The sequence below is a fragment of the Mustelus asterias genome, chromosome 7, assembly GCF_964213995.1.
Source record: "Mustelus asterias chromosome 7, sMusAst1.hap1.1, whole genome shotgun sequence".
Classification (NCBI taxonomy): Eukaryota; Metazoa; Chordata; class Chondrichthyes; order Carcharhiniformes; family Triakidae; genus Mustelus; species Mustelus asterias.
Window position 1 is genome coordinate 3,482,242 of NC_135807.1, and position 27,565 is coordinate 3,509,806.

Sequence of the window (27,565 nt, forward strand, 5' to 3'; positions counted from 1 at the left end):
GAACTGTCCCCAGCCTGCCACATGGAGCAAGAGGAGCAAACCACGGCTTGGAGCTCTCCTGTCATGTCTTAAACTTTTGAAAGATGTTTTCTTTCAGATTATACCCAATAGAAATCATAGAAACCCTACAGTGCAGAAGGAGGCCATTCGGCCCATCGAGTCTGCACCGACCACAATCCCACCCAGGCCCTACCCCCACATATTTTACTCGCTAATCTCTCTAACCTACACATCCCAGGACTCTAAGGGGCAATTTTTAACCTGGCCAATCAACCTAACCCGCACATCTTTGGACTGTGGGAGGAAACCGGAGCACCTGGAGGAAACCCACGCAGACACGAGGAGAATGTGCAAACTCCACACAGACAGTGACCCGAGCCGGGAATCGAACCCGGGACCCTGAAGCTGTGAAGCAGCAGTGCTAACCACTGTGCTACCGTGCCGCCCCCATGTTCTAGGGCCTTTCTTTCCTGCTCATTGTTACTACCGAGTATAACCTTTTCAAACTTCAAACCACAGAAATTACACAGAAAGACTATAGTAGTGTACAACAACTACAATGCCAAGAGCAAAAAGAAAAAATAACACTTACTGACCAAGCAGCACTCTCGCTTGTAGCCTCTGCTGCCTGTTTCACCGAACTCCCTGTGTTCACCCAACTCCAAAAGCACTCCTCTCAGTCACACAGCACTCACCATGCAGTATGACAGTGGCAATGAATATGAACCAGGTTCATGACGAGTGGACAATTTGCAATGCCACTTTATTATTATTATTATTTAGTTCCATGCAGTACACAGGCACAATCCTCTCATTTCTCTCCTTGAGCAATTGTCTTGCTTTGCTTCCAGACTAGATAGAACTGGTAGCCCAGATAGAACTGAATTCAAATTGCACCATATTAAGTTGATAATTTGAAATTCAGAATAAAAAAAATTGGAACCAATTAGTGATCATGAAACTGTTGTAAATAACAACTGTTACCTGAAAGAAACAAAGGCTTGTATTTATACAGTGCTTTCCCAAGCCATGGCCTTCCCAAGTCATTGTACAGCCAATGAAGTACTTTTTGAAGTGCAGTCACTTGTCATATAGCAAGCACGACAGCCTATTAGTGTATAGCAAACTCCCACAAACTGCACTGAAGTAATGACCAGATGATCCGTTTTTGCAACGTTGATTTGGGGGATAAATATTGGCCAGGACGCGGGAGAGAACTCCTCTGCTGTTCTTTGAAATTGTGATGTGGAGATGCCGGCGTTGGACTGGGGTGAATACAGTAAGAGTTTTAACAACACATTTCCACTCCATCTGACGAAGGAGCAGTGCTCCAAAAGCTAATGGTATTTGCTACCAAATAAACCTGTTGGACTTTAACCTGGTGTTGTTAAAACTCTTACTTTGAAATTGTGCCATGGGATCGTCTACATCCATTTGAGAGAGTAAACGGGATCTTGGTTTAATGTCTAATGTGAAGGATTAGGGAAGGAAACCAGCCATTCTTATCCAGTCTGAGCCGATATCTGACTCCAGTCTCACAACTGCCCCAGGTTTAGCTCCAGTAGGATTTAGCAATATAGTGTTGAGCAGAGTTACTTTTTAGAATTGCATTTATTTCAATATGAGAAAAACAAATGCCAGTTTTCTTTAAATGTGTTCTCATTGTTATTCTCAGGTCACTGTTCATGTAAACAATGGAGCTGGTGATTTCAACACATCAGTCACACCTCAGTCACTGTGCGATGGACAGCTGCACAAAATATCAGGTGAGATATATCTTTTACTTTAGTTCTAAGTTTTCCTTAACTATAGTCATAGACAACCAAGGAATATCTTTAATGTAGGCATTTTAGGGATTAAGCCGAGATCTACCACAACGTTTATTAGAAAGCATATTTTAAAATCACTATTTATACAAGAATGAAAATAGATCCTTTATCAAGCTGTCGAAGCCTGATGGGTTTGACAATGGCTGATTTTGGAGGATTAGTTCAGGCAGAACTCAAATAAGTGTTGTATATTGGGAGATAGAATACCCAAAGTTTGGGAAGAAGTGAGATGAGGCCTGTGCCCTGAAGCTGTAGTCAGCTAAGGGTGTGGGGAATAGAGTTCCCCACACCCTTAGATGGAGTTTAATTTAGACAAATGCGAGGTGATGCATTTTGGTAGATTGAACCAGGGCAGGACTTACTCAGTTAATGGTAGGGCGTTGGGGAGAGTTACAGAACAAAGAGATCTAGGGTTACATGTTCATAGCTCCTTGAAAGTGGAGTCACAGGTGGATAGAGTGGTGAAGAAGGCATTCGGCATGCTTGGTTTCATTGATCAGAACATTGAATACAGGAATTGGACGTCTTGTTGAAGTTGTACAAGACATTGGTAAGGCAACACTTGGAATACCCTATTATAGAAAGGATATTATTAAACTTGAAAGAGTGCAGAAAAGATTTACTAGGATACCACCGGGACTTGATGGATCGAGTTATAAGGAGAGGCTGAATAGACTGGGACTTTTTTCTCTGGAGCATAGGAGGCTGAGGGGTGACCTTATAGAGGTCTATAAAATAATGAGGGGCAGAGACAAGGTAGATAGTCAATATCTTTTCCCAAAGGTAGGGGAGTCTAAAACTAGAGGGCATAGGTTTAAGGTGAGAGGTGAGAGATAAAGTGTCCAGAGGGGCAATTTTTTCACACAGAGGGTGGTGAATGTCTGGAACAAGCTGCCAGAGGTAGTAGTAGAGGCGGGTACAATTTTATCTTTTAAAAGGCAAATCATGCCTTACGAGCCTGGTGGAGTTCTTTGAAAATGTGACTAAGCACATTGACGAAGGAAAAGCGGTAGATGTGGTTTACATGGACTTCAGCAAGGCGTTTGATAAGGTCCCCCATACAAAACTTCTCGAGAAAGTGAGAGGGCATGGGATCCAAGGGGCTGTTGCCTTGTGGATTCAGAACTGGCTTGCCTGCAGAAGGCAGAGAGTAGTTGTAGATGGGTTTTTTTCTGAATGGAGGTCGGTCACCAGTGGAGTGCCCCAGGGATCTGTTCTGGGACCCTTGCTGTTTGTCATTTTCATAAATGACCTGGATGAGGAAGTGGAGGGATGGGTTGGTACATTTGCCGACGACACGAAGGTTGGTGGTGTTGTGGATTGGTTGTAGGGATGTCAGAAGCTGCAGCGTGACGTAGATAGGATGCAAGACTGGGCGGAGAAGTGGCAGATGGACTTCAACCCGGATAAATGTGTAGTGGTCCATTTTGGTTGGTCAAATGGGATGAAGGAGTATAATATCAAGGGTAAGACTCTTAGCAGTGTAGAGGATCAGAAGGACTTTGGGGTCCGGGTCTATAGGACTCTTAAATCGGCCTCGCAGGTAGAGGAGGTGGTTAAGAAGGCATGTGGTGTGCTGGCCTTCATCAATCGAGGGATTGAGTTTAGGAGTCGGGAGATAATGATACAGGTTTATAAGACCCTCGTCAGACCCCACTTGGAGTACTGTGCTCAGTTCTGGTCGCCTCATTACAGGAGGGATGTGGAAATGATTGAAAGGGTGCAGAGAAGATTTACAAGGATGTTGCCTGGATTGGGTGGCATGCCTTATGAGGATAGGCTGAGGGAGCTCAGTCTTTTCTCGTTGGAGAGACGAAGGATGAGAGGTGACCTGATAGAGCTGTACAAGATGTTGAGAGGTATAGATCAGGTGGATTCTCTGAGGCTTTTTCCCAGGGCTGAAATGGCTGCTATGAGAGGACACAGGTTTAAGGTGCTGGGGAGTAGTTACAGAGGAGATGTCAGGGGTAAGTTTTTCACTCAGAGGGTGGTGGGTGAGTGGAATCGGCTGCCATCATTGGTGGTGGAGGCAAACTCGATAGGGTCTTTTAAGAGACTTCTGGATGAGTACATGGGACTTAATAGGATTGAGGGTTATAGGTAAGCCTATATATAAGCCGAGGTAGGTAGGGACATGACCGGCGCAACTTGTGGGCCGAAGGGCCTGTTTGTGCTGTATTTTTTTCTATGTTCTATGTTCTAAAAAGCAGTTATATGGGTACGATGGGTATAGAGGGATATGGGCCAAATGCAGGCAATTGGGATTAGCTTTGGGGTTTAAAAAAAAGGGCGGCATGGACAAGTTGGGCCGAAGGGCCTGTTTCCATGCTGTAAACCTCTATGATTCTGAGTTCCCAACCTAGAATCACTAAGATTTTTCCAGAATTAAATCCCTCTGAAATCACAGGGAGCTCTGATATGAGGAGCAATGGGACAAATTGGATTGCTCCTTCATGAAGCCAGCATGATGGGTCAAATGGTTTCCTTACGTGACATATCATTCTCTGAACCACCTTTTCTTTTTAAAAAAATCTTTTAGTTCCATCAAATACCTAAGCTGTTTAAATTGCAAATAAATGTAAAGAATCAGATTTATAGAAAGACTGGATTGATGCCCGTACCAAGTTCTAACTTACAAAAGTAAATATCCAGTAACATTCTAGTGTGAGTAAAATTTCTGCACTTACCCCACACAAAGATCTCGGGCAGAATTCTCTGGCTGCCCTTGTCTAAAAGCCAGAAATTCCCGCCCAACTGTCAATGGACCTTCACATTGTCGGCAACCCGTCCGCTACAATTGCAGTGGTGGAAGGGGGGGGGGGGGTGGAATCCTGACCCTAGTGTTCAAAATCAATTTTCATCATTACCCAGAGAACAAAAGCTCCAAGATCACTGTTGGGATTTTTTTGGTTGTTGTAGAAATTATTGGCTGTTTTTGTCTCAAAAATCAGAAGGAACAGAAAGAAAGACACGCTTGCATTTATTTTACATCCTACACAGCCACAGGACATTCCAAAGCACTTTACAGCAGCATACTCACTGTTGTAATGGAGGAAACTGATGTTTCCCTTTGTTGGGGAATTTAGAACTAATGGATACAGTTTAGAAAATGAGGGGTTTGCCATTTAAGGCTGAGATAAAGAAATTTTCCTGAGAGAATTCTCTTTCCCAGATATCAGTGGAGGCTGGATTATTGAATACACTCAAGACTGAGTTAGATTTTTGATCAACAAAGGACTCAGGAGTTATGAGGGGCAGGGAGAAGACCGGTGTTAAGGCCGCAATCAGATCAGCCATGATCTTATTGAATGTGCAGCAGGTTAGAAGGGGACATGTGGCTTATTCCTGCTCCTCCCACTTGTGTTCTGGTGAAACCAAGAAGCCAATCTGTGCACAGCAAGGTGCCATAAATATCCAGATTTCCGCAATGACTCGTTTTCTGTTTTTGTAATGTTGGTTCAATGATAAAAATCGGCTGGGGACACTGGACAAATGAAATGTTAAGTCGTTATTTATAATTCTGAAACAAATAAACATATATCAAAACAGTAATAGCTTTACCAAATATATAAAAGAAAAACATGCGTTTATACAGCATGTTTCGCAACTTCTGGATGAGTCAAAGCACTTTAGAAAAATCAGTACAGAAGGAGGCCACATACCTTCTCCTGCCAATTAGACCACGGCTTATCTGTATCCAAAATTCACTTAGCCACCTCGTTTCCATAACTCTTAATACCCTTACCAAACAAAAAGCTTTCAAACTCAGGGTGGGATTTTCCACTCCCCCCAGAAAAATCTCGCCCAAAGTCAACAGATTTTTGGCTGCAAATTTTCCAGTCCTGGCCATGCCAATTCTTGCCACCAACGGATATGGAAAATCCCAGCCTCAGATTCAATTGACAAAGGTTTTACAGCCAATGAAGTACATGATTGAAGTGTAATCATCGTTGTGTGTTTTATTTTACCTAAAACAGTAATTAAAAGAAATAACGTGGTGCAGCTTGATGTGGATGCAGAACGCGACCATGTTGTAGGACCTGCTGCCTCGCTCTCCACCAACACTGCCGACCCTCTCTATATTGGTGGCATCCCAGGTATGAAGCTTGCTTTAAGGGGAAAAAAAAAGATCCTTTTGCGATTTGCCCCCTGGTCATTTTAATTTTCACCAGTTTCTCTCAAATAAGGGCAAATATTTCTATTACAACAACATTGTGCATTTGTATGACACCTTTGGTGTAGTAAACCATCTAAAGGCCCTTCACTGAAGTGTCATTGAAACAAAATTTTATGTCACTTTTAGTTCCATCAAATTTTATGTCACTTTTAGTTCCATCAAATACCTAAGCTGTTTAAATTACAAATAAATGTAAAGAATCTTATCTGTGATTAACATTTGTGTGTTATTTATGAGCACGTCTGTAGTCATTTATGTTAATGTAGTCAGAGTTTCACAGGGCTCCAGAGTGCTTTAGATCATGGGGCCTACTGGATGTGGCATGAGCTGTTGAAGAAAACTAACGATTCTCAGCGATAATAAACACAGCAAAGCTTTGAGCTGGTGCCCAATGCAACAACTTACTTATCGACGCCCATGATGTCTTATGGTTAACCAAGAGTGTAGGATATTTACAAAGCCCCCATTTATTAGATTCCCCCACCTCACTATAACATCCTCTGATTTCTGAGGCAACTTTCCCACAACCCACTGTCAATACTGCTCGATCATCAAATTCATGGAGTCACATGTGAAGTAACCAGGTTGAGACATGGAAATTAGTGCCTCAATGAGCAACTGACCTTAGAGTGGCACAGTGGTTAGCACTGCTGCTTCACAGCTCCAGGGACCCGGGTTCAATTCCAACCTCGGGTAACTCCCTGATTCTGCGTGGGTTTCCTCCGGGTGCTCCGGTTTCCTCCCACAGTCCAAAGGTGTGCAGGGTTAGGTGGATTGGCCATGGTAAATGTGCAGGGATACGGCAGAGGAGAGGGCCTGGGTAAAATACACTGTCAGAGTGTCAGTGCAGACTCAATGGGCCGAATGGCCTCCTTCTGCACTGGAAGGATTCTATGACTGACCTTTCTCAGGCTGGAAATGGGATGTGGTTTGAAGGACAAAACGAGGACAGAAGTGTTGTAAGGCATCTCACTGATCTCAAAGAAATGGCTGCATATATATATATTATATATATATAATATATATAAAGGTGAGCTAGCTAGATGGGTGGAGAACTGGCTTAGCCATAGAAGACAGAGAGTAACAGTGGAGGGGTCTTTTTCCGGTTGGAGGTCTGTGACTAGTGGTGTTCCGCAGGGCTCTGTACTGGGACCTCTGCTGTTTGTGATATATGTAAATGATTTGGAGGAAGATGTAGCTGGTGTGATCAGTAAGTTTGCGGACGACACAAAGATTGCTGGAGTTGCAGATAGTGATGAACATTGTCAGAGAATACAGCAGGATATAGATAGGCTGGAACATTGGGCGGAGAAATGGCAGATGGAATTTAATCCAGATAAATGCGAAGTGATGCATTTCGGTAGATCTAATGTAAGGGGGAGCTATACAATAAATGGCAGAACCATCAGGAGTATAGACACACAGAGGGACCTGGGTGTACAAGTCCACAGATCCGTAAAGGTGGCAGCACAGGTGGAGAGGGTGGTCAAGAAGGCATATGGCATGGTTGCCTTTATTGGACGGGCATAGAATATAAAAGTTGGCATATGATGTTTCAGCTGTACAGAACGTTGGTTAGGCCACATTTGGAATACTGCGTCCAGTTCTGGTTGCCACACTACCAGAAGGACGTAGAGGCTTTGGAGAGAGTACAGAGAAGGTTTACCAGGATGTTGCCTGGCATGGAGGGTCTTAGCTATGAGGAGAGATTGGGTAAACTGGGGTTGTTCTCCCTGGAAAGACGGAGGATGAGGGGCGACCTAATAGAGGTGTATAAAATTATGAAGGGCATAGATAGGGTGAACAGTGGGAAGCTTTTTCCCAGGTCGGAGGTGACGAACACAGGGGTCACGGGTTCAAGGTGAGGGGGGCAAGGTTCAACACAGATGTCAGGGGGACGTATTTTACACAGAGGGTGGTGGGGGCCTGGAATGCATTGCCAAGCAAGGTGATTGAGGCGGACATGCTGGGATCGTTTAAGACTTATCTAGATAGCTACATGAACAGACTGGGAATAGAGGGATACAAATGAATGGTCTAGTGGGCACATGAGCAGCGCAGGCTTGGAGGGCCGAAGGGCCTGTTCCTGTGCTGTATTGTTCTTTGTTCCTTTCTTGACCAAAGGACATCTCAAAGAGCTTAATAGCCATTGAAGTACTTTTGAAGTGTAGTCTTTGTTGTAAAATGGGGAACTTGACAGCTAATTTGCACATTGTCATAAACAGCAAAGTGATAATGACTAGATAATCCGACGATGATAGGGGAGAAATATTGTTCAGCCTACCAGGGAAATTGCTCTTTTCTTCTTTGAATTATGCTTTATTCTACAAAACATAAAATGGAGAAAAGGAGAAAGCACAACCTTAATAACAGAAGGATTATAACAGTAAGAGAACTGTTGTTGGCTCAAACCTTTAGCACAGGGTTTTGAATTGGGTGTTTTTCATGTTATAGTTACATTTCATTCTAAAACCTGTCGATCTTTTTGAATTTGCAGATACTGTACAGTTACCTCATTTCCCAACTCTTAATCCACTCACTGGCTGCATGGGGAATGTATTGATCAATGCGAAGCCAGTATTGTTAAAGAAAGCAGTGGCTGTCCATGGTGCTGTCAGTGTGACTCGATGCCCCATCATGTGAACTCCAGCTACTGTCTGTAACTGCAAAAATAATTTAACCTTCCTGCATACGATTGTAATGGACAACTGAACCTCTGTCAAAGCGCAAAACTATTAATTTATTGTAACTTGAACTTTGCATTCTTTTCATTTCAGTCAGTTGAGTTTGACATTTATGTTTGGTTGAATATTGTGACAATCATATTAAATAAAAAATGACCAACTAATTTTCTGAAATGTGATGCAGATACTTTACTTCCCAACTGGTGCTATATTCTGTGGGCCAAATACATTACTAAATCTTGCTGCTAATTTTATATTTTTATACTTGAATAATTAATATGCTAATCATATTTCTAAAATAAACAAGATCAATCATCATTACTCAAAACTTTTTAAATTATTTTTTTGGTGAGAGTTTACGATATTCTAATAGGGGAATGTTGTCCCCCCGCCCCCCCACTCCCCGTCTTGTGCTGCCTGATTGGGAACATGCAGAAACAGTGTGGATTATGCTTCTTCCTGTGAACACCAACATGGTTCATGGAGCAAGCCAGAGACTGGAGTGGAGCCTGGCACTTGTAACTCTGGCACTATACATGGGTGCTCCAATGAAATCTCTGCCAAAACGAGGGGCCAACAAAATAAGATAAGAAAGAATAGGAGCAGGAGGAGGCCATATTGCTCCTCGAGCCTGCTCCACCAGTCAGTAAGGTCATAACTGATCTTCACCCTCAACTCCACTATCCTGCCCTATCCACATTTTCCTTGTTGCCTTGACTGCCAAAACATTTATCAGCTTTAGCCTTGAATATATTTAAGATGGAGCATCCACAACCCTCTGTGGTAGAGAATTCCAAAGATTCACAATACTCTGAGCAAAAGAATAATTTCTCCTCCTCTAAATGGCTGCTCCCTTATCCTGAGGTTATGGCCCTTACCTCTTCAGCCAAGGAAAACAGCCTTTCAACATAACGCTGTCAAGCCCTGTACAAATTTTGGAATTCAGGAGAAACTGCTTTGCTGAGAGCAATGAGCAATGTGGAACTTGGTACCGCATTGGCGAGCTGAAGTGAATAGTGTAGATTAGAAATAAAACTAGAGAAGCATATGAGGGAGAAAGGAATAGAATGTTGAGATGAAATGAGATGCAGGATGAACACCAGCAGAGACTAGTTGGGCTGAATGGCCTGTTTAAATGCTGTATACACTTTGTAATTGTATGTAAATGGAACTTGCTGTTTTTAAAAAGAAAACAAGAAGCCTGAAATGGATAGCGGGCTGTAGGGATCTCAAACAAAATGACAGAACAGCAGCTCAGGTCGAGATACTGGGGGAAATTTTAACCTGACCCATCCATCAGGTTTCACTCTCCATTGCTGTCAATATTTGGTGGGATGAGCAGGTAGGCTCATCATTCTACCTGCCAAGTTAGAGTAAAATGGCTCCCCGCTGTGTGAACATGATTCCAACTAAGGGTATAGAACAACATAAATGTGTAAATTGTTACTATTGGAGAACAGTTTAGTTTCAATTCATTTCCATCATCTCCTCTAATATTTTTCTGTCGCTATATTTTTATTTTATTGCACAATCCATCACTGAGTTCTTGTCTGATATTGACATCCTTAGAATAGCAGATCTCACAAAGCAATATCACATCTCTGACAGAAAGTGTCATCGATTCACATGATCACACCAAACTATAGCCACAGAAAAGTCATTTCAATTACCATATAATCTGACTGTTTTCTCACACAGCTTTTTGTGGGATCTTGCTGGATACAAATCGGTTGCTGTGTTTCTTACATGACAACTTGTAAAAATCATTGGGTGAAATTTTAACTCATAAACCATCCATTTGCAGAATTAAAATCAGACTCGTTTCAAAACCATGAAATGCTCCAATGTGAATGTTCCAAAATGTTCATTGCTCATGTTGCTGCATTGGTGCCAATAGGATCAGCGATGGTAAATAAACTATTAAAAAATATAAACAAAAACATTGACAAACCCATGTTCTAATGGCAATAATGAACCCAACATACTGGAAAGGAGAGGGTTTACACACTGAATCGATTGTAATCCCAGCCATCCGACAGTTAAAATGAGCAGGATATTTCACCAGGTTAGACCCTGACTGAGATATTAACAAGGCACAGAACTAAAGCCACTTAAATCAGTGCAAACTGGGACTTCTACACAAATTTATCCAGGGCCTGCGTGTGAACTTAGCAACATAAGAATTAGGGGAAGGTTTAGGTCATTAATCCCGTGGGCCTGCTCTGTAAGGTCACGGCTGATCTAATTGGGGCTTCAACTTTGCGTTCCGCCTACAACCCATTTAACCTTTGAATCTCTTGCTAGTCAAGAATCCATCTACCTCTGCCTTAAAAATATTCATTGGCCCTTCCTCTAGCACCCCCTCGGGAAGTGAGTTCCAAACGATTCACCACCCTCTGACAAAAACTTCTCATCTTCTTAAATGGGAGATCCCTTCTTTAACAGTGTTCCCTTGTTCTAGTCTCTCCTGCAAGGGAAAGCATTCTATCAGTACCAACCCCCCTCAGATAAAAGCATCAACCCTCTCAGTCCCCTCAGATGAAAGCTATAGCAAACCCCCAGACTCCACTGTGAAAGTCTCAGCCTTCTCTGAACCCTCACTGTTTATTTTTGCAAGGCTCACCTTGTCTCCTCAACCCCAGTTTGGCCTCCTAGTCTTTGACAGTAGCTCTGCACTTGCTTCCAAGCATGTGCCAGGTGAGAAATCAGCTGACAACAACTAGGCAAAGCTTAGTGGTTAAAATTACTGTGGCTACCCTATTTCCTTCTGCTTCTGCAGAGAACTGAAATCTACTGACAGCAAACCGAACCTGGACTATAATCATTTCCAGTTATATCTCTGTTATAGTCAAATGCTTGAAGATAGAATTTGCATTTATATCAAGCCCTTCATGTCCCAAGGTGCATCGTAACTCAAATTACTGTCTACTAGACATAAAACTGCTCCAATATTATTGCTCAATTAGACAGCCATAAAAATGTTATCAACAAAATATCACACTTTAGCAGGGCAGTAAATTTAAAAAATATTCCAGTTAGCTTTTTATTTAGAATTCATTTTTTTTAAGGAATATATATCAATAGTGGTTCAGATTATGTTTTTAACTGGGATGATATGTAAGACCCACATTATTCACTAATCTCCAGATGATTAAAATTAACCCAAATTTTGATCTCAAACCACTTAGTGATTTGTGGAAACATAGAAGCTTTAACCTGTTGGCTGCAGTTGCAATGCAATTGTTACTCCTTTTGTTTCCAGTGTGATATATCCTTCATTGAAATATCAGACAAAGAGTGTCAGAGACCCTTTTATTAATTTTATAATATTTTATTAACTCATTAAATTTACAAACTAACTTTTAGGTGGACGGTTGGATTAGATTTTGGTTTTGAACCTCAAAATTACACGAATGTGAAATGTAAGGTGTGCATCTTCATTTACTCATGTTTTGGTGATTCTGGTAACTTGTATAATTTCTCTCATTAATGTAATAAAAAGTACTTTATCTCAGCTTATTGTTTTTTTGTGATGTGTCTACATCCTTTTTTTTAATTAAAGGTAGACAGATAACAAGTGGGTGGCACTCTCAGCACTGAGTTAGGACCTTAACCTAACTCACTGGCTGGGATTAGTGGAATTCTGATTTTGGAACCTGTTCTATTGGGGTAATTTTAACCCATTCTACCAGCAAGCTGGGAAGGCTGCACACAGAGGAGGCCTGGACTGAGACAGCTGCCTTTATCTTGTGCAGGAAGCAAGCTTTCACAGAGCAAAGTACAGCACAGGAACAGGCCCTTCGGCCCTCCAAGCCTGTGCCGATCATGATGCCCTAACTAAACTTTAAAAACCTTCTGCCCTTACTCGGTCCGTATCCCTCTATTCCCTCCCTATTCATGTACCCATCCAGATATTTCTTAACTGTTGCTAAAGTGCCTGTTTCCACCACCTTCTCTGGCAGCATGTTCCAGATACCCATCACTCTCTGTGTGAAAAACTTCCCCCGCACATTTCCCTTAAACTTTCCCCCTCTCACCTTGAAACTGTGCATCCATTAGACTGACATGAATGCTGCTTGGCTTGACCATTGAACCATAGGGTGGCACAGTGGTTAGCACTGCTGCATCACAGCATCAGGAACCTGGGTTCGACTCCGGCCGTGGGTAACTGTGAGAGTTTACACATTCTCCCGATGTCCCCGCAGGTTTCCTCTGGGTTCTCCGGTTTCCTCCCACAGTCCAAACATGCGCAGGTTAGGTGGTTAGCCATGGTAAATGGGTGGGGTTATGGAGATAGGGCAGGGGTGGGGCTTGGGTAAAATGTTCTGTCGGAGAGTCGGTGCAGACTCGATGGACTGAATGACCTACTTCTGCAGTGTAGGAATCCTATGATAACAAGGAGCCATTGACAGAGTGACCTGGGAAGCAGTGACCGAGGGGAATTTCACAGTAACTTCATTGCAGTGTTAATGTAAGCCTACATGTGACTAATAAATAAACTTTAACTTTACTTTAAATGACGTAGTGGTACTGTCACTGGCCTCGCAATCCAGAGATCCAGGGTAATGTTCTGGGGACCGGGGTTCAAATCCCACCACAGCTGATGGTGAAATTTGAATTCAATAAGAAACTGGAATTAAAAAGTCTACTGATGACCATGAAACCATTATCAATTATTATAAAAACCCATCTGATTCACTAATGTCCCTTTAGGGAAGGAAATCTATTGTCCTTACCTGGTCTGGCCTAAATGTGACTCCAGACCAACAGCAATGTGGTTGACTCTTAACTGCCTCTCATAGAATCATAGACTGATAGAGTCGTACAGCGCAGAAAAGACCCTTTGGCCCATCGAGTCTGCACTGACAAAAGCTATCACTAAAGGCGCATTTTCCTGCACTTGTCCCATATCCTTGAATGTTAAGATATTTCAAGCGTTCATCCAAATATTTTTTAAAGGTTGTAAGGTTTCCAGCCTCCACTACCATCCCAGGCAGCGCATTCCACCACTCTCTGAGTCAAAATAATTTTCTCAAATCCCCTCTGAATCTCCTGCCCCTCACCCTAAAACTATGCCCCCTCAAGATTGACCCCTCAACCAAGCCTCTCTGAAATGGCCTAACAAGACAGTCAGTTCAAGGGCAATTAGGGATGGGCAATAAATGCTGGCCTTGCCAGTGATCCCATGAACAAATAACAAAATCATTGGTGTGAGTTTATTTACACATTATGTACAAGTAATTAACACGTTTGACTTTTCTAACCTGCAGCTACATCTTGGTGCTCCCCCAACAATCACACTGGACGTGGAGGCAGTCTGCTGACTGCCACATCCTGTTGTTTGTGTTGACCTTGTTGGACATCCCCTGGAGGGCTGAGATCCAAGGATCCCCTGGTTTTGGGGTCCTGCTGTGTGGCAGCGTCACCCTCCTTGGCCTGTGGAGCTGGAACTGAAGGGGATCACAGGAAGGGGGAATTCAGATGGGCTGCACACCTCCTGGTGTCACCTGGTTGGATGGCCCCAGGATGTGCACCAATTCCCCCTCCTCCCTACAGGTGCCACTTTGAGAGGGAGGGGCAGCTGGAGTCAGTTTGAGAAGCTCTGTCCCCCCTCCCCCACTTTGACATTGACACTGATGTATGTCAGCTGGTGCCTCAGTGATGGAATGCAGCTCAAACAGCAGTGTGGGATGGATGTGATGGATTATAAACTATATAAGAGGGGGTGTAGCAGCTGGAGCAGAGTAGGTCAGTGGGAGCTCGGAGAGATTTGACAAAGATGTGTAGGGCCTGAGACAGAGGAAGCTATTGAATCCATAGAATCCCTACGGCCCATCGAGGCTCCACTGACCACAATCCCACCCTGGCCCTATTCCCGTAACCCCACATATTTACTCTGCTAATCCCCCTGACACTAGGGTCAAATTAGCATGACCAATCAACCTAACCTGTAATCCCATGTATTTACCTTAGCTAATTCCCCAACACTAACAGGTAATTTACCACAGCCAATCAACCTGACCTGCACATCTTTGGAGTATAGGAGGAAACCGGAGCACCCGGAGGAAACCCACGCAAGCACGGGGAGAATGTGAAAACTCCACATAAAGTCCACAGTTAATGGCAGTGTGAAGGGCTAAAGAAGGTGCTAATAATGGTATAATAAGATAGCAGAATGTGTTAATCAGAAAACAAAGATCACTGCTCAATGAAAAAGCTAAAGAACAAGTGACAGATGGCCCAGTGGAGGAGGGGGACAAAAATATTTTAGATTAAAAAAAGCAAGGGTCAAGATGGAGAAGAAAGGTCACCCTCATTGGACATTTTTAAGGCAAGGATAGATACATTTTTGAACAGTAAAGGAATTAAGGGTTATGGTGAGTGGGCGGGTAAGTGGAACTGAGTTCACGAAAAGATCAGCCATGATTTTATTGAATGGTGGAGCAGGCTTGAGGGGCCAGATGGCCTACTCCTGCTCCTAGTTCTTATGTTCTCTGAAGTGGTTTAACTCAGTGTTGAGTACTGAGTGCTGAAATGTGCCCAATTGGAAGATGAGATGCTGTTTCTCCAGTGGAACGTTGCAGCAGGCCAAGGGCAGACATGTGGGCATGGGAGCAAGGTGTGGAACTAAAATGGATCGCAACAGGAAGGTTGGTGTCATGCTTGCGGATTGATCAAAAGGAGTTCCACAAAACAATCACTTAGTCTGCCCTTAATGGAGGTGAGACGGTACTGGGAACAGCAAATACAATAAGCCAAATTGAAGGAAGAAAATGCTGCTTAACCTGAAAGGAGTGTTTAAGGCCATGAACAGCGGGGATAGAGGAGGTAACGGGGCAGGAGTTGCACCTTCTGCGATTGCAAGGGAAGGTGCCATGCAAAGTGGATGGGAAGTTGGATGTGATGGGTGAGTGGACCGGGATGTCACAGGGGGAGCTGTGTCTGTGGAATGATGATGGGAGGTGATGATGAGCATCCTGCTGGAGTTGGTGGAAATGGCAGAGGACGATCCTTTCGATGCTGAGGCTGGTGGAGTGGAAAGTGATGACAAGGGGGACCCTATCCTTGTTCTGGGAGAGAGGGGAAGGCCTGACGGCAGAGGTGCGGGAAATGGGTTGAACCTGCCTGAGTGTCCTGTCAACCACAGGTGGTGGAATCTGGGTTGAGGTTGTGGTGAACCATAGTTGGTTACCACTATGAGTACTGAACCATAGATGGTCAGCACTATGGGTACTTGTAGATATGTTACTCTTGGGGTTAGGGTTGGGGTGTTCTACCTGTTGATATTGTTCTGTGGTACACTCCAGTTGGCTCCACCTACCTGGAGGAGTATAAAGGTCACTGCACTGCCTGGTGACCCTTTAGTCTGGGATTGTATTGTATATAATGTGCTCTATTCTTGTTAGTAATAAAAGCCTTTATTTCCCGGGTACGATCTAGCCTCCCGAGTGATTTAATCGCGCATCAGAGGTAAAAACAGACATGCCAGAAGCTCCATTTTCGAGCGTGACATCATCAGAACAGATGCGAGGGAGGTGGAGAAACTGGAAGAATGGGATGGAGTCCAAACAGGGAGCGGGATGTGAGGAGCTGGAGTTGAGGTAGCTGTGGGAGTCGGGCTTGTAATCACAGGAAATGGAGACAGACAGGTCAAGGAAGGGAAGGGAAGTGTTGGAGATGGACCATGTGAAGGCGAAAGGGGTGGAAATTGGAAACAAAATCAATAAATTTTTATAGCTCCTGACAAGAACCAGAAGTGGCACTGATACAGTCATTGATGTAACGGAGAAAGAGTTGTGGGATCAGGCCTGAGTAGAACTGGAACAAGACGTGTTCCACATAACCCACAAAGAGACAGGCATAATTGGGGCCCATGAGGATACCCATAGCCACACCTTTTATTTGTCGGAAATGAGATAAGCTGAAGGAGAAATTATTTAGTGAGAGAACAGGTTCAGCCAGGTGGAGGAGAGTGGTGGTAGTCGGGGAGTGTGTTGAAACATCTGGTAGTTGGGCAGGTTTACAAATACAAGCCTTTTACTCACGAGGGATTTGAAGCCTCGTGTTTCTCGTCTATTTTGAGGTTAGAACATAGAACATAGAACAGTACAGCACAGAACAGGCCCTTCGGCCCACGATGTTGTGCCGAGCTTTATCTGAAACCAAGATCAAGCTATCCCACTCCCTATCATCCTGGTGTGCTCCATGTGCCTATCCAATAACCGCTTAAATGTTCCTAAAGTGTCTGACTCCACTATCACTGCAGGCAGTCCATTCCACACCCCAACCACTCTCTGCGTAAAGAACCTACCTCTGATATCCTTCCTGTATCTCCCACCACGAATCCTATAGTTATGCCCCCTTGTAATAGCTCCATCCACCCGAGGAAATAGTCTTTGAACGTTCACTCTATCTATCCCCTTCATCATTTTATAAACCTCTATTAAGTCTCCCCTCAGCCTCCTCTGCTCCAGAGAGAACAGCCCTAGCTCCCTCAACCTTTCCTCATAAGACCTACCCTTCAAACCAGGCAGCATCCTGGTAAATCTCCTCTGCACTCTTTCCAGCGCTTCCACACCCTTCTTATAGTGAGGTGACCAGAACTGCACACAATATTCCAAATGTGGTCTCACCAAGGTCCTGTACAGTTGCAGCATAACCCCACGGCTCTTAAACTCCAACCCCCTGTTAATAAAAGCTAACACACTATAGGCCTTCTTCACAGCTCTATCCACTTGAGTGTCAACCTTTAGAGATCTGTGGATATGAACCCCAAGATCTCTCTGTTCCTTCGCAGTCTTCAGAACCCTAACTTTGACCCTGTAATCCACATTTAAATTTGTCCTATCAAAATGAATCACCTCACATTTATCAGGGTTAAACTCCATTTGCCATTTTTCAGCCCAGCTTTGCATCCTATCTATGTCTCTTTGCAGCCTACAACAGCCCTCCACCTCATCCACTACTCCACCAATCTTGGTGTCATCAGCAAATTTACTGATCCACCCTTCAGCCCCCTCCTCTAAGTCATTAATAAAAATCACAAAGAGCAGAGGACCAAGCACTGATCCCTGTGGCACTCCGCTAGCAACCTGCCTCCAATCCGAAAATTTTCCATCCACCACCACCCTCTGTCTTCAATCAGACAGCCAGTTACCTATCCAATCGGCCAACTTTCCCTCTATCCCACACCTCCTCACTTTCATCATAAGCCGACCATGGGGGACCTTATCAAACGCCTTACTAAAATCCATGTATATGACATCAACTGCCCTACCTTCATCAACACACTTAGTTACCTCCTCAAAAAATTCTATCAAATTTGTGAGGCACGACTTGCCCTTCACGAATCCATGCTGACTATCCCGGATTAATCCGCATCTTTCTAAATGGTCGTAAATCCCATCTCTAAGGACCTTTTCCATCAATTTACCAACCACCGAAGTAAGACTAACCGGTCTATAATTACCAGGGTCATTTCTATTCCCTTTCTTAAACAGAGGAACAACATTTGCCATTCTCCAGTCCTCTGGCACCATCCCCGTGGACAGCGAGGACCCAAAGATCAAAGCCAAAGGCTCTGCAATCTCATCCCTTGCCTCCCAAAGAATCCTAGGATACACAATCTTTGATTTGATTTGATTTATTATTGTCACATGTATTAGTAAACAGTGAAAAGTATTGTTTCTTGCGCGCTATACAAAGCATACCGTTCATAGAGAAGGAAACGAAAGAGTGCTGAATGTAGTCATAGAGTCATAGAGGTTTACAGCATGGAAACAGGCCCTTCGGCCCAACTTGTCCATGCCGCCCTTTCTTTTTTAAAACCCCGAAGCTGGTCCCAATTGCCTGCATTTGGCCCATATCCCTCTATACCCATAACTGTCTAAATGCTTTTTAAAAGACAACATTGTATTCGCCTCTACTACTACCTCTGGCAGCTCGTTCCAGACACTCACCACCCTCTGTGTGAAAAAATTGTCCCTCTGGACCCTTTTGTATCTCTCCCCTCTCACCTTAACCTATGGCCCTCTAGTTTTAGACTCCCCTACCTTTGGGAAAAGATATTGACTATCTAGCTGATCTATGCCCCTCATTATTTTATAGACCTCTATAAGATCACTCCTCAGCCTTCTACGCTCCAGAGAAAAAAGTCCCAGTCTATCCAGCCTCTCTTTCAAACTGAAACTATCAAGTCCCGGCAGCATCCGAGTAAATCTTTTCTGCACTCTTTCTAGTTTAATAATATCCTTTCTATAATAGATTGACCAGAACTGTACACAGTATTCCAAGTGTGGCCTTACCAATGTCTTGTACAACTTCAACAAGACGTCCCAACGCCCATATTCAATGTTCTGACCACTGAAACCAAGCATGTCTTCTTCACCACTCTGTCCACCTGTGACTCCACTTTCAAGGAGCTATGAACATGTACCCCTAGATCTCTTTATTCTGTAACTCTCCCCAACGCCCTACCATTAACTGAGTAAGTCCTGCCCTGGTTCTATCTACCAAAATGCATCACCTCGCATTTATCTGAATTGAACTGCATCTGCCAGTCGTCAGCCCACTGGCCCAATTGATCAAGATCCCATTGCAGTCGGAGATAATCTTCTTCGCTGTCCACTGTGCCAGTGTTACAGTCATTGCTAGCGTGCAGAGAAAGAGCAACTTAATGCGAGGTACGTCCATTCAGAAGTCTGATGGCAGCAGGGAAGAAGTTGTTTCTGAGTCAGTTGGCAGAGCAGGAGTCATACCAAGCTGTGATACAACCAGAAAGAATGCTTTCTATGGTGCATCTGTAAATGTTGGTGAGAGTTGTAGCTGCAATGCCAAATTTCCTTAATCTTCTGAGAAAGTAGAGGGGTTGGTGGGCTTTCTTAACTATAGTTTCGGCATGGGGGGACCAGGACAGGTTGTTAGTGATCTGGACAAAGAATAAAGAACAAAGAAAATTACAATGCAGGAACAGGCCCTTCGGCCCTCCAAGCCTGCACCGACCATGCTGCCCGACTGAACTAAAACCCCCTACCCTTCCGGGGATCATATCCCTCTATTCCCATCCTATTCATTTATTTGTCAAGACGCCCTTTAAAAGTCACTATCGTATCTGCTTCCACTACCTCCCCCAGCAACAAGTTCCAGGCACCCTGTGTAAAAAATCTGCCTCTTACATCTCCTTTAAACCTTGCCCCTCACACCTTAAACCTGTACCCCCTAGTAATTGATGCTTTCACCCTGGGAAAAAGCTTCTGACTATCCACTCTATCCATGCCTCTCATAATCTTGTAGACTTCTATCAGGTCACCCCTTAACCTCCATCATTCCAGTGAGAACAAACCAAGTTTCTCCAACCTCTCCTCAGAACTGATGCCCTCCATATCAGGCAACATCCTGGTAAATCTTTTCTGTACCCTCTCCAAGCCTCCACATCCTTCCGGTAGTGTGGCGACCAGAATTGAACACTATATTCCAAGTGCGGCCTAACTAAGGTTCTATAAAGCTGCAACATGACTTGCCAATTTTTAAACTCAATGCCCCGGCCGATGAAGGCAAGCATGCCGTATGCCTTCTTGACTACCTTCTCCACCTGCGTTGCCACTTTCAGTGACCTGTGCACCTGTACACCCAGATCCCTTTGCCTATCAATACTCTTAAGGGTTCTGCCATTTACTGTATATTTCCTATCTGTATTAGACCTTCCAAAATGCATTACCTCACATTTGTCCGGATTAAACTCCATTATAGAATTATAGAAACCCTACAGTGCAGAAAGAGGCCATTCGGCCCATCGAGTCTGCACCGACCACAATCCCACCCAGGTCCTCTCCCCATATCCCCACATATTTACCCGCTAATCCCTCTAACCTACACATCCCGGGACACTAAGGGGCAATTTAGCATGGCCAATCAACCTAACCCGCACATCTTTGGACTGTGGGAGGAAACCGGAGCACCCGGAGGAAACCCACGCAGACATGAGGAGAATGTGCAAACTCCACACAGACAGTGACCCAAGCCGGGAATCGAACCCAGGTCCCTGGAGCTGTGAAGCAGCAGTGCTAACCACTGTGCTACCATGCCGCCCCCATCTGCCACCTCTCCACCCAAGTCTCCAACTGATCTATATCCTGCTGTATTCTCTGATGGTCTTCATCGCTCTCTGCAAATCCACCAAGCTTTGTGTCGTCCGCAAACTTACTAATCAATCCAGTTACATTTTCCTTCAAATCACTTATATATATTACAAGGCAGATCTTGCCTTACGAGCCTGGTGGAGTTCTTCGAAAATGTGACTAAACACATTGACGAAGGGAAAGCGATAGATGTGGTTTATATGGATTTTAGCAAGGCGTTCGATAAGGTCCCCCATGCAAGGCTTCTAGAAAAAGTGAGAGGGCATGGGATCCAAGGGGCTGCTGCCCTGTGGATCCAGAACTGGCTTGCCCAAAGGAGGCAGAGAGTGGGTATAGATGGGTCTTTTTCTAAATGGAGGTCGGTCACCAGTGGTGTGCCCCAGGGATCTGTTCTGGGACCCTTGCTGTATGTCATTTTCATAAATGACCTGGATGAGGAAGTGGAGGGATGGGTTGGTAGGTTTGCCGACGACACAAAGGTTGGTGGGGTTGTGGATAGTCTGGAGGGATGTCAGAAGTTACAGAGGGACATAGATAGGATGCAAGACTGGGCGGACAAGTGGCAGATGGACTTCAACCCAGATAAATGCGTAGTGGTCCATTTTGGCTGGTCAAATGGGATGAAGGAGTACAATATAAAGGGAAAGACTCTTAGTACTGTAGAGGATCAGAAGGACCTTGGGGTCTGGGTCCATAGGACTCTAAAATCGGCCCTGCAGGTGGAGGAGGTGGTTAAGAAGGCATATGGTGTGCTGGCCTTTATCAATCGAGGGATTGAGTTTAGGAGTCCGGGGATAATGATGCAGCTATATAAGACCCTCGTCAGACCCCACTTGGAGTACTGTGCTCAGTTCTGGTCGCCTCATTACAGGAAGGATGTGGAAAAGATTGAAAGGGTGCAGAGGCGATTTACAAGGATGTTGCCTGGATTGAGTGGCATGCCTTATGAGGATAGGCTGAGGGAGCTCGGTCTTTTCTCCTTGGAGAGACGTAGGATGAGAGGATACCTAATAGAGGTATATAAGATGTTGAGAGGCATAGATCGGGTGGACTCTCAGAGGCTTTTTCCCAGGGTGGAAATGGCTGCTACGAGAGGACACAGGTTTAAGGTGCTGGGGTGTAGGTACAGGGGAAATGTTAGGGGGAAGTTTTTCACACAGAGGGTGGTGGGCGAATGGAATCGGCTGCCGTCAGTGGTGGTGGAGGCAAACTCAATAGGGTCTTTTAAGAGACTCCTGGATGAGTTCATGGGACGTAATAGGATGGAGGGTTATAGGTAGGTCTAAAAGGTAGGGATATGTTCGGCACAACTTGTGGGGCCGAAGGGCCTGTTTTGTGCTGTAGTTTTTCTCTGTTTCTATGTTTCTAAGCAGCAAAGGTCCCAGCACTGATCCCTGAGGAACGCCACTTGTCACAGCCCTCCATTCAGAAGCTCACCCTCTGTCTTCTTTGACCGAGCCAGTTTTGTATCCATCTTGCCAGCTTACCTCTGATCCCATGCGACTTCATCTTCTGCACCAGTCTGTCATGAGGGACCTTGTCAACGGCCTTACTGAAGTCCATGTAGACAACATCCACTGCCCTACCCTCATCAACCATCTTCGTCACTTCCTCGAAAAACCCGATCAAGTTAGTGAGACACGATCTCCTCTTCACAAAACTATGTTGCCTCTCACGAATACGTCCACTTATTTTCAAGTGGGAATAAATCCTGTCTCGAAGAATCCTCTCCAATAATTTCCCTACCACTGATGTAAGGCTCACCGGCCTGTAATTACCTGGATTATTCTTGCTACTCTTCTTAAACAAAGGAAAAACATTGGCTATTCGCCAATCCTCTGGGACCTCCCCTGTCATGATGTGGAGATGCCAGCGTTGGACTGGGGTAAACACAGTAAGAAGTCTAACAACACCAGGTTAAAGTCCAACAGGTTTATTTGGTAGCAAAACCCACTAGCTTTTGGAACAGGCTATTCCTTCGTCAGGTGGGTGAGAGTTCTGATCACAAACAGGGCACAAAGACACAAACTCAATTGACATGAATAATGATTGGAATGTGAGTCTTTACAGCTAATCAAGTCTTAACGGTACAGACAATGTGAGTGGAGGGAGCATTAAGCACAGGTTAAAGAGATAAACATCTCTTTAACCCCTCAAACATCCCCTCAAATGGGGAGTTAGAAGGGCAAAAAGAGGTCTCGAAATGTTCTTGGCAGACAGGATTAAGGAGAATCCTAAGGCATTTTATTCATAGGTTCGGAACAAAAGAGTTGTCAGGGAAAAAGTCGGACCTCTCAGGGACAAAGGAGGGGAATTATGCTTAGAACCCAAGGGAATAGGGGAGATCCTAAATGAATACTTTGCATCGGTATTCACAAAGGAGAGGGACTTGTTGACTGGGAGTGTCTCAGAGGGAGGTATTGACCCGTTAGAGAGAATCTCCATTACAAGGGAGGAAGTGTTAGGTTTTTTAGGTAACATTAAAACTGACAAATCCCCAGGGCCAGATGGCATCTATCCTAGACTGCTCAGGGAGACAAGAGATGTAATTGCTGGGCCTCTGACGGAAATCTTTGTCTCTTCGTTGAACACAGGTGAGGTCCCTGAGGATTGGAGGATAGCGAATGTGGTACCGTTATTTAAGAAGGGTAGCAGGGATAACCCGGGTAATTATAAGCCAGTGAGGTTGACGTCCGTGGTAGGGAAGTTGTTGGAGAGGATTCTTAGAGACAGGATGTATGTGTATTTAGAACGGAACAATCTCATTAGTGACAGACAGCATGGTTTTGAAAGAGGGAGGTCATGCCTTACAAATTTGGTGGAGTTTTTTGAGGAAGTGACAAAAACGGTTGACGAAGGAAGGGCCGTGGATGTCGTCTATATGGATTTCAGTAAGGCATTTGACAAAGTCCCTCATGGCAGGTTGGTTAAGAAGGTTAAGGCTCATGGGATACAAGGAGAGGTGGCTAGATGGGTAGAAAATTGGCTTGGCCACAGGAGACAGGGGGTAACAGTCGAAGGGTCTTTTTCCGGCTGGAGGTGTTCCGCAGGGCTCTGTACTGGGACCTCTGCTATTTGTGATATATATAAAAAATTTGGAAGAAGGTGTAACTGGTGTTATCAGCAAGTTTGTGGATGACATGAAGATGGCTGGACTTGCGGATAGCGATGAACATTGTCGGACAATACAGCAGGATATAGATAGGCTGGAAAATTGGGCGGAGAAATGGCAGATGGAATTTAATTCGGATAAATGCGAAATGATGCATTTTGGAAGAACTAATGTAGGGGGGAGTTATACAATAAATGGCAGAGCCATCAAGAGTATAGAAACACAGAGGGACCTAGATGTGCAAGTCCACAAATCCTTGAAGGTGGCAGTACAGGTGGAGAAGGTGGTGAAGAAGGCATATGGTATGCTTGCCTTTATAGGACGGGGTATAGAGTATAAAAACTGGAGTCTGATGTTGCAGCTGTATAGAACGCTAGTTAGGCCACATTTGGAATACTGCGTCCAGTTCTGGTCGCCGCACTACCAGAAGGACGTGGAGGCATTAGAGAGAGTGCAGAGAAGGTTTACCAGGATGTTGCCTGGTATGGAGGGTCTTAGCTATGAGGAGAGATTGGGTAAACTGGGCTTGTTCTCCCTGGAAAGACGGAGAATGAGGGGAGACCTAATAGAGGTGTACAAAATTATGAAGGGTATAGATAGGGTGAACAGTGGGAAGCTTTTTCCCAGGTCGGAGGTGACGATCACGAGGGGTGGGGGCCTGGAATGCGCTGCCAAGTAGGGTGGTGGAGGCAGACACGCTGGCATCATTTAAGACTTACCTGGATAGTCACATGAGCAGTCTGGGAATGGAGGGATACAAATGAATGGTTTAGTTGGACCAATGAGCGGCACAGGCTTGGAGGGCCGAAGGGCCTGTTTCCTGTGCTGTACTGTTCTTTGTTCAGTTAAATCACCTTTGCTTTGGTTCCTTCCCTACCAAACTAGTTTAAATCCTCCTGTGTGACACTAGCAAACGTTCCAGTACAGCACAGGAAACAGGCCCTTCGGCCCTCCAGAATATTTATGCCCTTCCAGTTTAGATGCAACCCGTCCTTCTTGTACAGGTCCCACCTGCCCCGGAAGAGACCACAATGGTCCAGATATCTGAAGCCCTCCCTCCTACTGCTGTTTAGCCACGTGTTGAGCTGCACTATCTTCCTATTCCTAACCTCACTAGCACGTGGCACAGGGAGTAATCCTGAGATTGCAACCGTAGAGGTCCTGCTTTTTAACTTTCTACCTAACTCCCTAAACTGCTGCTGCAGGACCTCATCACTCTTCCTGCCTATGTCGTCAATACCAATATGTACCACGACCTCTGGCTGTTCACCCTCTCCCTTCAGAATGCTTTCTGTCCGTTCAGAGACATCCTGGACCCTGCCACCAGGGAGTCTCTTTCACATCCACAGAAGCACCTATGTGCACCCTTAACTATAGAGTCCCCTATAACTATTGCTCTAGTCCTCTTTGTCACTCCCCTTGACGCCTAAAAACTTGAATCTCGTGACTCTTTCTACTTCGTCCCCATTGATGTAGACAGGGGCATGTTCTCCAATAGCCATGCCAGCACAAATATAATGTTACATGATTAAATAAATATGATGAGGCAGTGACTAACGTTATTGTAAAGCGCTCAATATTCTACAGGTAAATCGTACCAAACAAATCCATGTTGCGGCTTCCCAAGAAGCTCGAACTGTAAAGAGCAAAGTTAAGTTTATCAGAATTTGACTCCGGATGTTTTGATGTTGTGATCGAAGTTTTAGAAAGAAAATCTCAGTTTTTTGAAGCCTGCCAAAGTTGTCAAATATTAGGGGTGGCACGGTGGCCCAATGGTTAGCACTGCTGCCTCACAGCTTCAGGGACCCGGGTTCGATTCCTGGCTTGGGTCACTGTCTGTGCAGAGTCTGCACGTTCTCCTCGTGTCTGCGTGGGTTTCCTCCGGGTGCTCCGGTTTCCTCCCACAGTCCATAGATGTGCGGGTTAGGTGGATTGCCCATGCTAAGTTGCCCCGTAGTGCCAGGGGGACTTGCTAGGGTAAATGTATGGGGTTGTGGGGATAAAGCCTCGATGGGCTGAATGGCCTCCTTCGGCACTGTAGGGATTCTATGATTCTACTTTGGGTGTAGATGGGGATTAATATTCAGTAAAATCAGGAAAAGCAACAAAAACAGCATTGTTTCCATAAATGGCTTCAGTGAAGGGCTGATTTCTAGCCGTAACCTTCTGATATGAAGAAGGAAATAACTGGTACAGTCTGAAAATCGTAACTCATAAAACTTAATTGCTATTGGCTGTGTAAAATGGTTGCCAAAGTAATCCACTTACTCCCTGTTTGCTTATATGTGACTGGCAGGGCTCAGTATGCATTTAGAAATTGCCTTCATCACATCTTTAAGCACCTTAAGTGCTTCAGAGGGTACCCTGCAGAGTTAGTAATCTCGAGGAGAGGACGTGAAAGCAGAGGGTGTCCTGGAAAGTCCGGGAGAGTTGGTAACACAGAAGGAAGAAGGTGTGAAATAGAGAGGGTGTGTTCTGCGGAATTGTCTGGTGGGGGAAAGAGTGTGTGTTGAAGACATTAGCAACAAGGTTTTGTGAAAGAGAAATTGTGCTTGACTAGTGCATTAAAGTTACTTGAGGAAGTAAAGCACGAGGTGGATAAAGAGGAACCTATAGATGGGCTGTACTTCCAAAAGGCACAACTATGGGCAGGACAGGAAGCTGTGAAAAGGACATCAGGAGTTTACAAAGAGATGTAAAACAGAAAATGCTGGAAAAACTCAGCAGGTCTGGCAGCATGTGTGCAGAGACAAACAGAGTTAACATTTACAGTCTGTATGACTCTTCTTCAGAACTAAAGAGAGGGAGAAACGTGATGGATTATAGAAACATAGAAGCTAGAAGCAGGAGGAAGCCATTCAGCTCTTCGAGCCTACTCCACCATTCATTATGATCATGGCTGATCATCCACCTCAGGAACAGGTTCCCACTTTCCCCCCCTATCCTTTGACCCCTTTAGTCCCAAGAGCAATAGCCAATGTCTTCTTGAAAACATAATGCTTTGGCCTGAACTGCTTTCTATGTTCCACAAAGCGGTCACTCAGACCGAGTTTAGTCTAAAGTGCTTCGCACGGTCAATGGGATATTGTTATTTGCTGCAAGGAGAATGGAATTGAGGGAGGTTTTACTGCAGCTGGACGGGACATTGGTGAGACCAGATCCACATCCCCTGTGTGCAGCTCATCTCCTTGTTTAATAAAGGATATAATTACTCAGAAACAGTTCAGAGAATCACTCCATTGGCTCCTGTAATGGGGGATCTTATGAGGAAAGGTTGGGTGTGTATTGGAGAAGAATAAGAGGTGATCTTATTGAAACAGCAAGATCCTGAGAGGAGCTGACAAGGTGGGTGCTGAAAGGGTCCCTTATGTGAGATTCCAGGAGAATTGGTAACCAGTGGGAGATACATCCCGGGGAATCCGGGAGAGTTGGGAACCCGGGAGGCATGTTGGAGGGGCGGGGCTGTTTGCCTGGGGCGGGCGGGGTGAAAGGTCACCGTTGCCATGTCACCGCCTGCGCGTTGCGAGGTGCGCAGTAGACGGACCGGCCGAGCAGGCGGACGCGAAAGGGGCAACAGCGAGCGAGCGGGAGCAGCGCCGGGGGGGGGAGGGGATGGAGTGAGGCGG

General features: G+C 44.8%; 1 protein-coding gene across 1 annotated transcript in view; it reads left to right on the top strand.

Annotated features, from left to right (window-relative positions):
- The window catches only part of lama3 (laminin, alpha 3), a 458,111-nt gene extending 445,904 nt beyond the window's left edge, over window positions 1-12,207 (top strand). The window contains exons 75-77 of the mRNA XM_078215598.1: window positions 1,676-1,766; window positions 5,807-5,926; window positions 8,504-12,207. Coding sequence (XP_078071724.1) covers window positions 1,676-1,766; window positions 5,807-5,926; window positions 8,504-8,649 — 357 coding nt within the window. The 3' untranslated portion in view covers window positions 8,650-12,207. The remainder of the gene's footprint in view (window positions 1-1,675; window positions 1,767-5,806; window positions 5,927-8,503) is intronic.
- The last annotated feature ends 15,358 nt before the right edge of the window (window positions 12,208-27,565 follow it).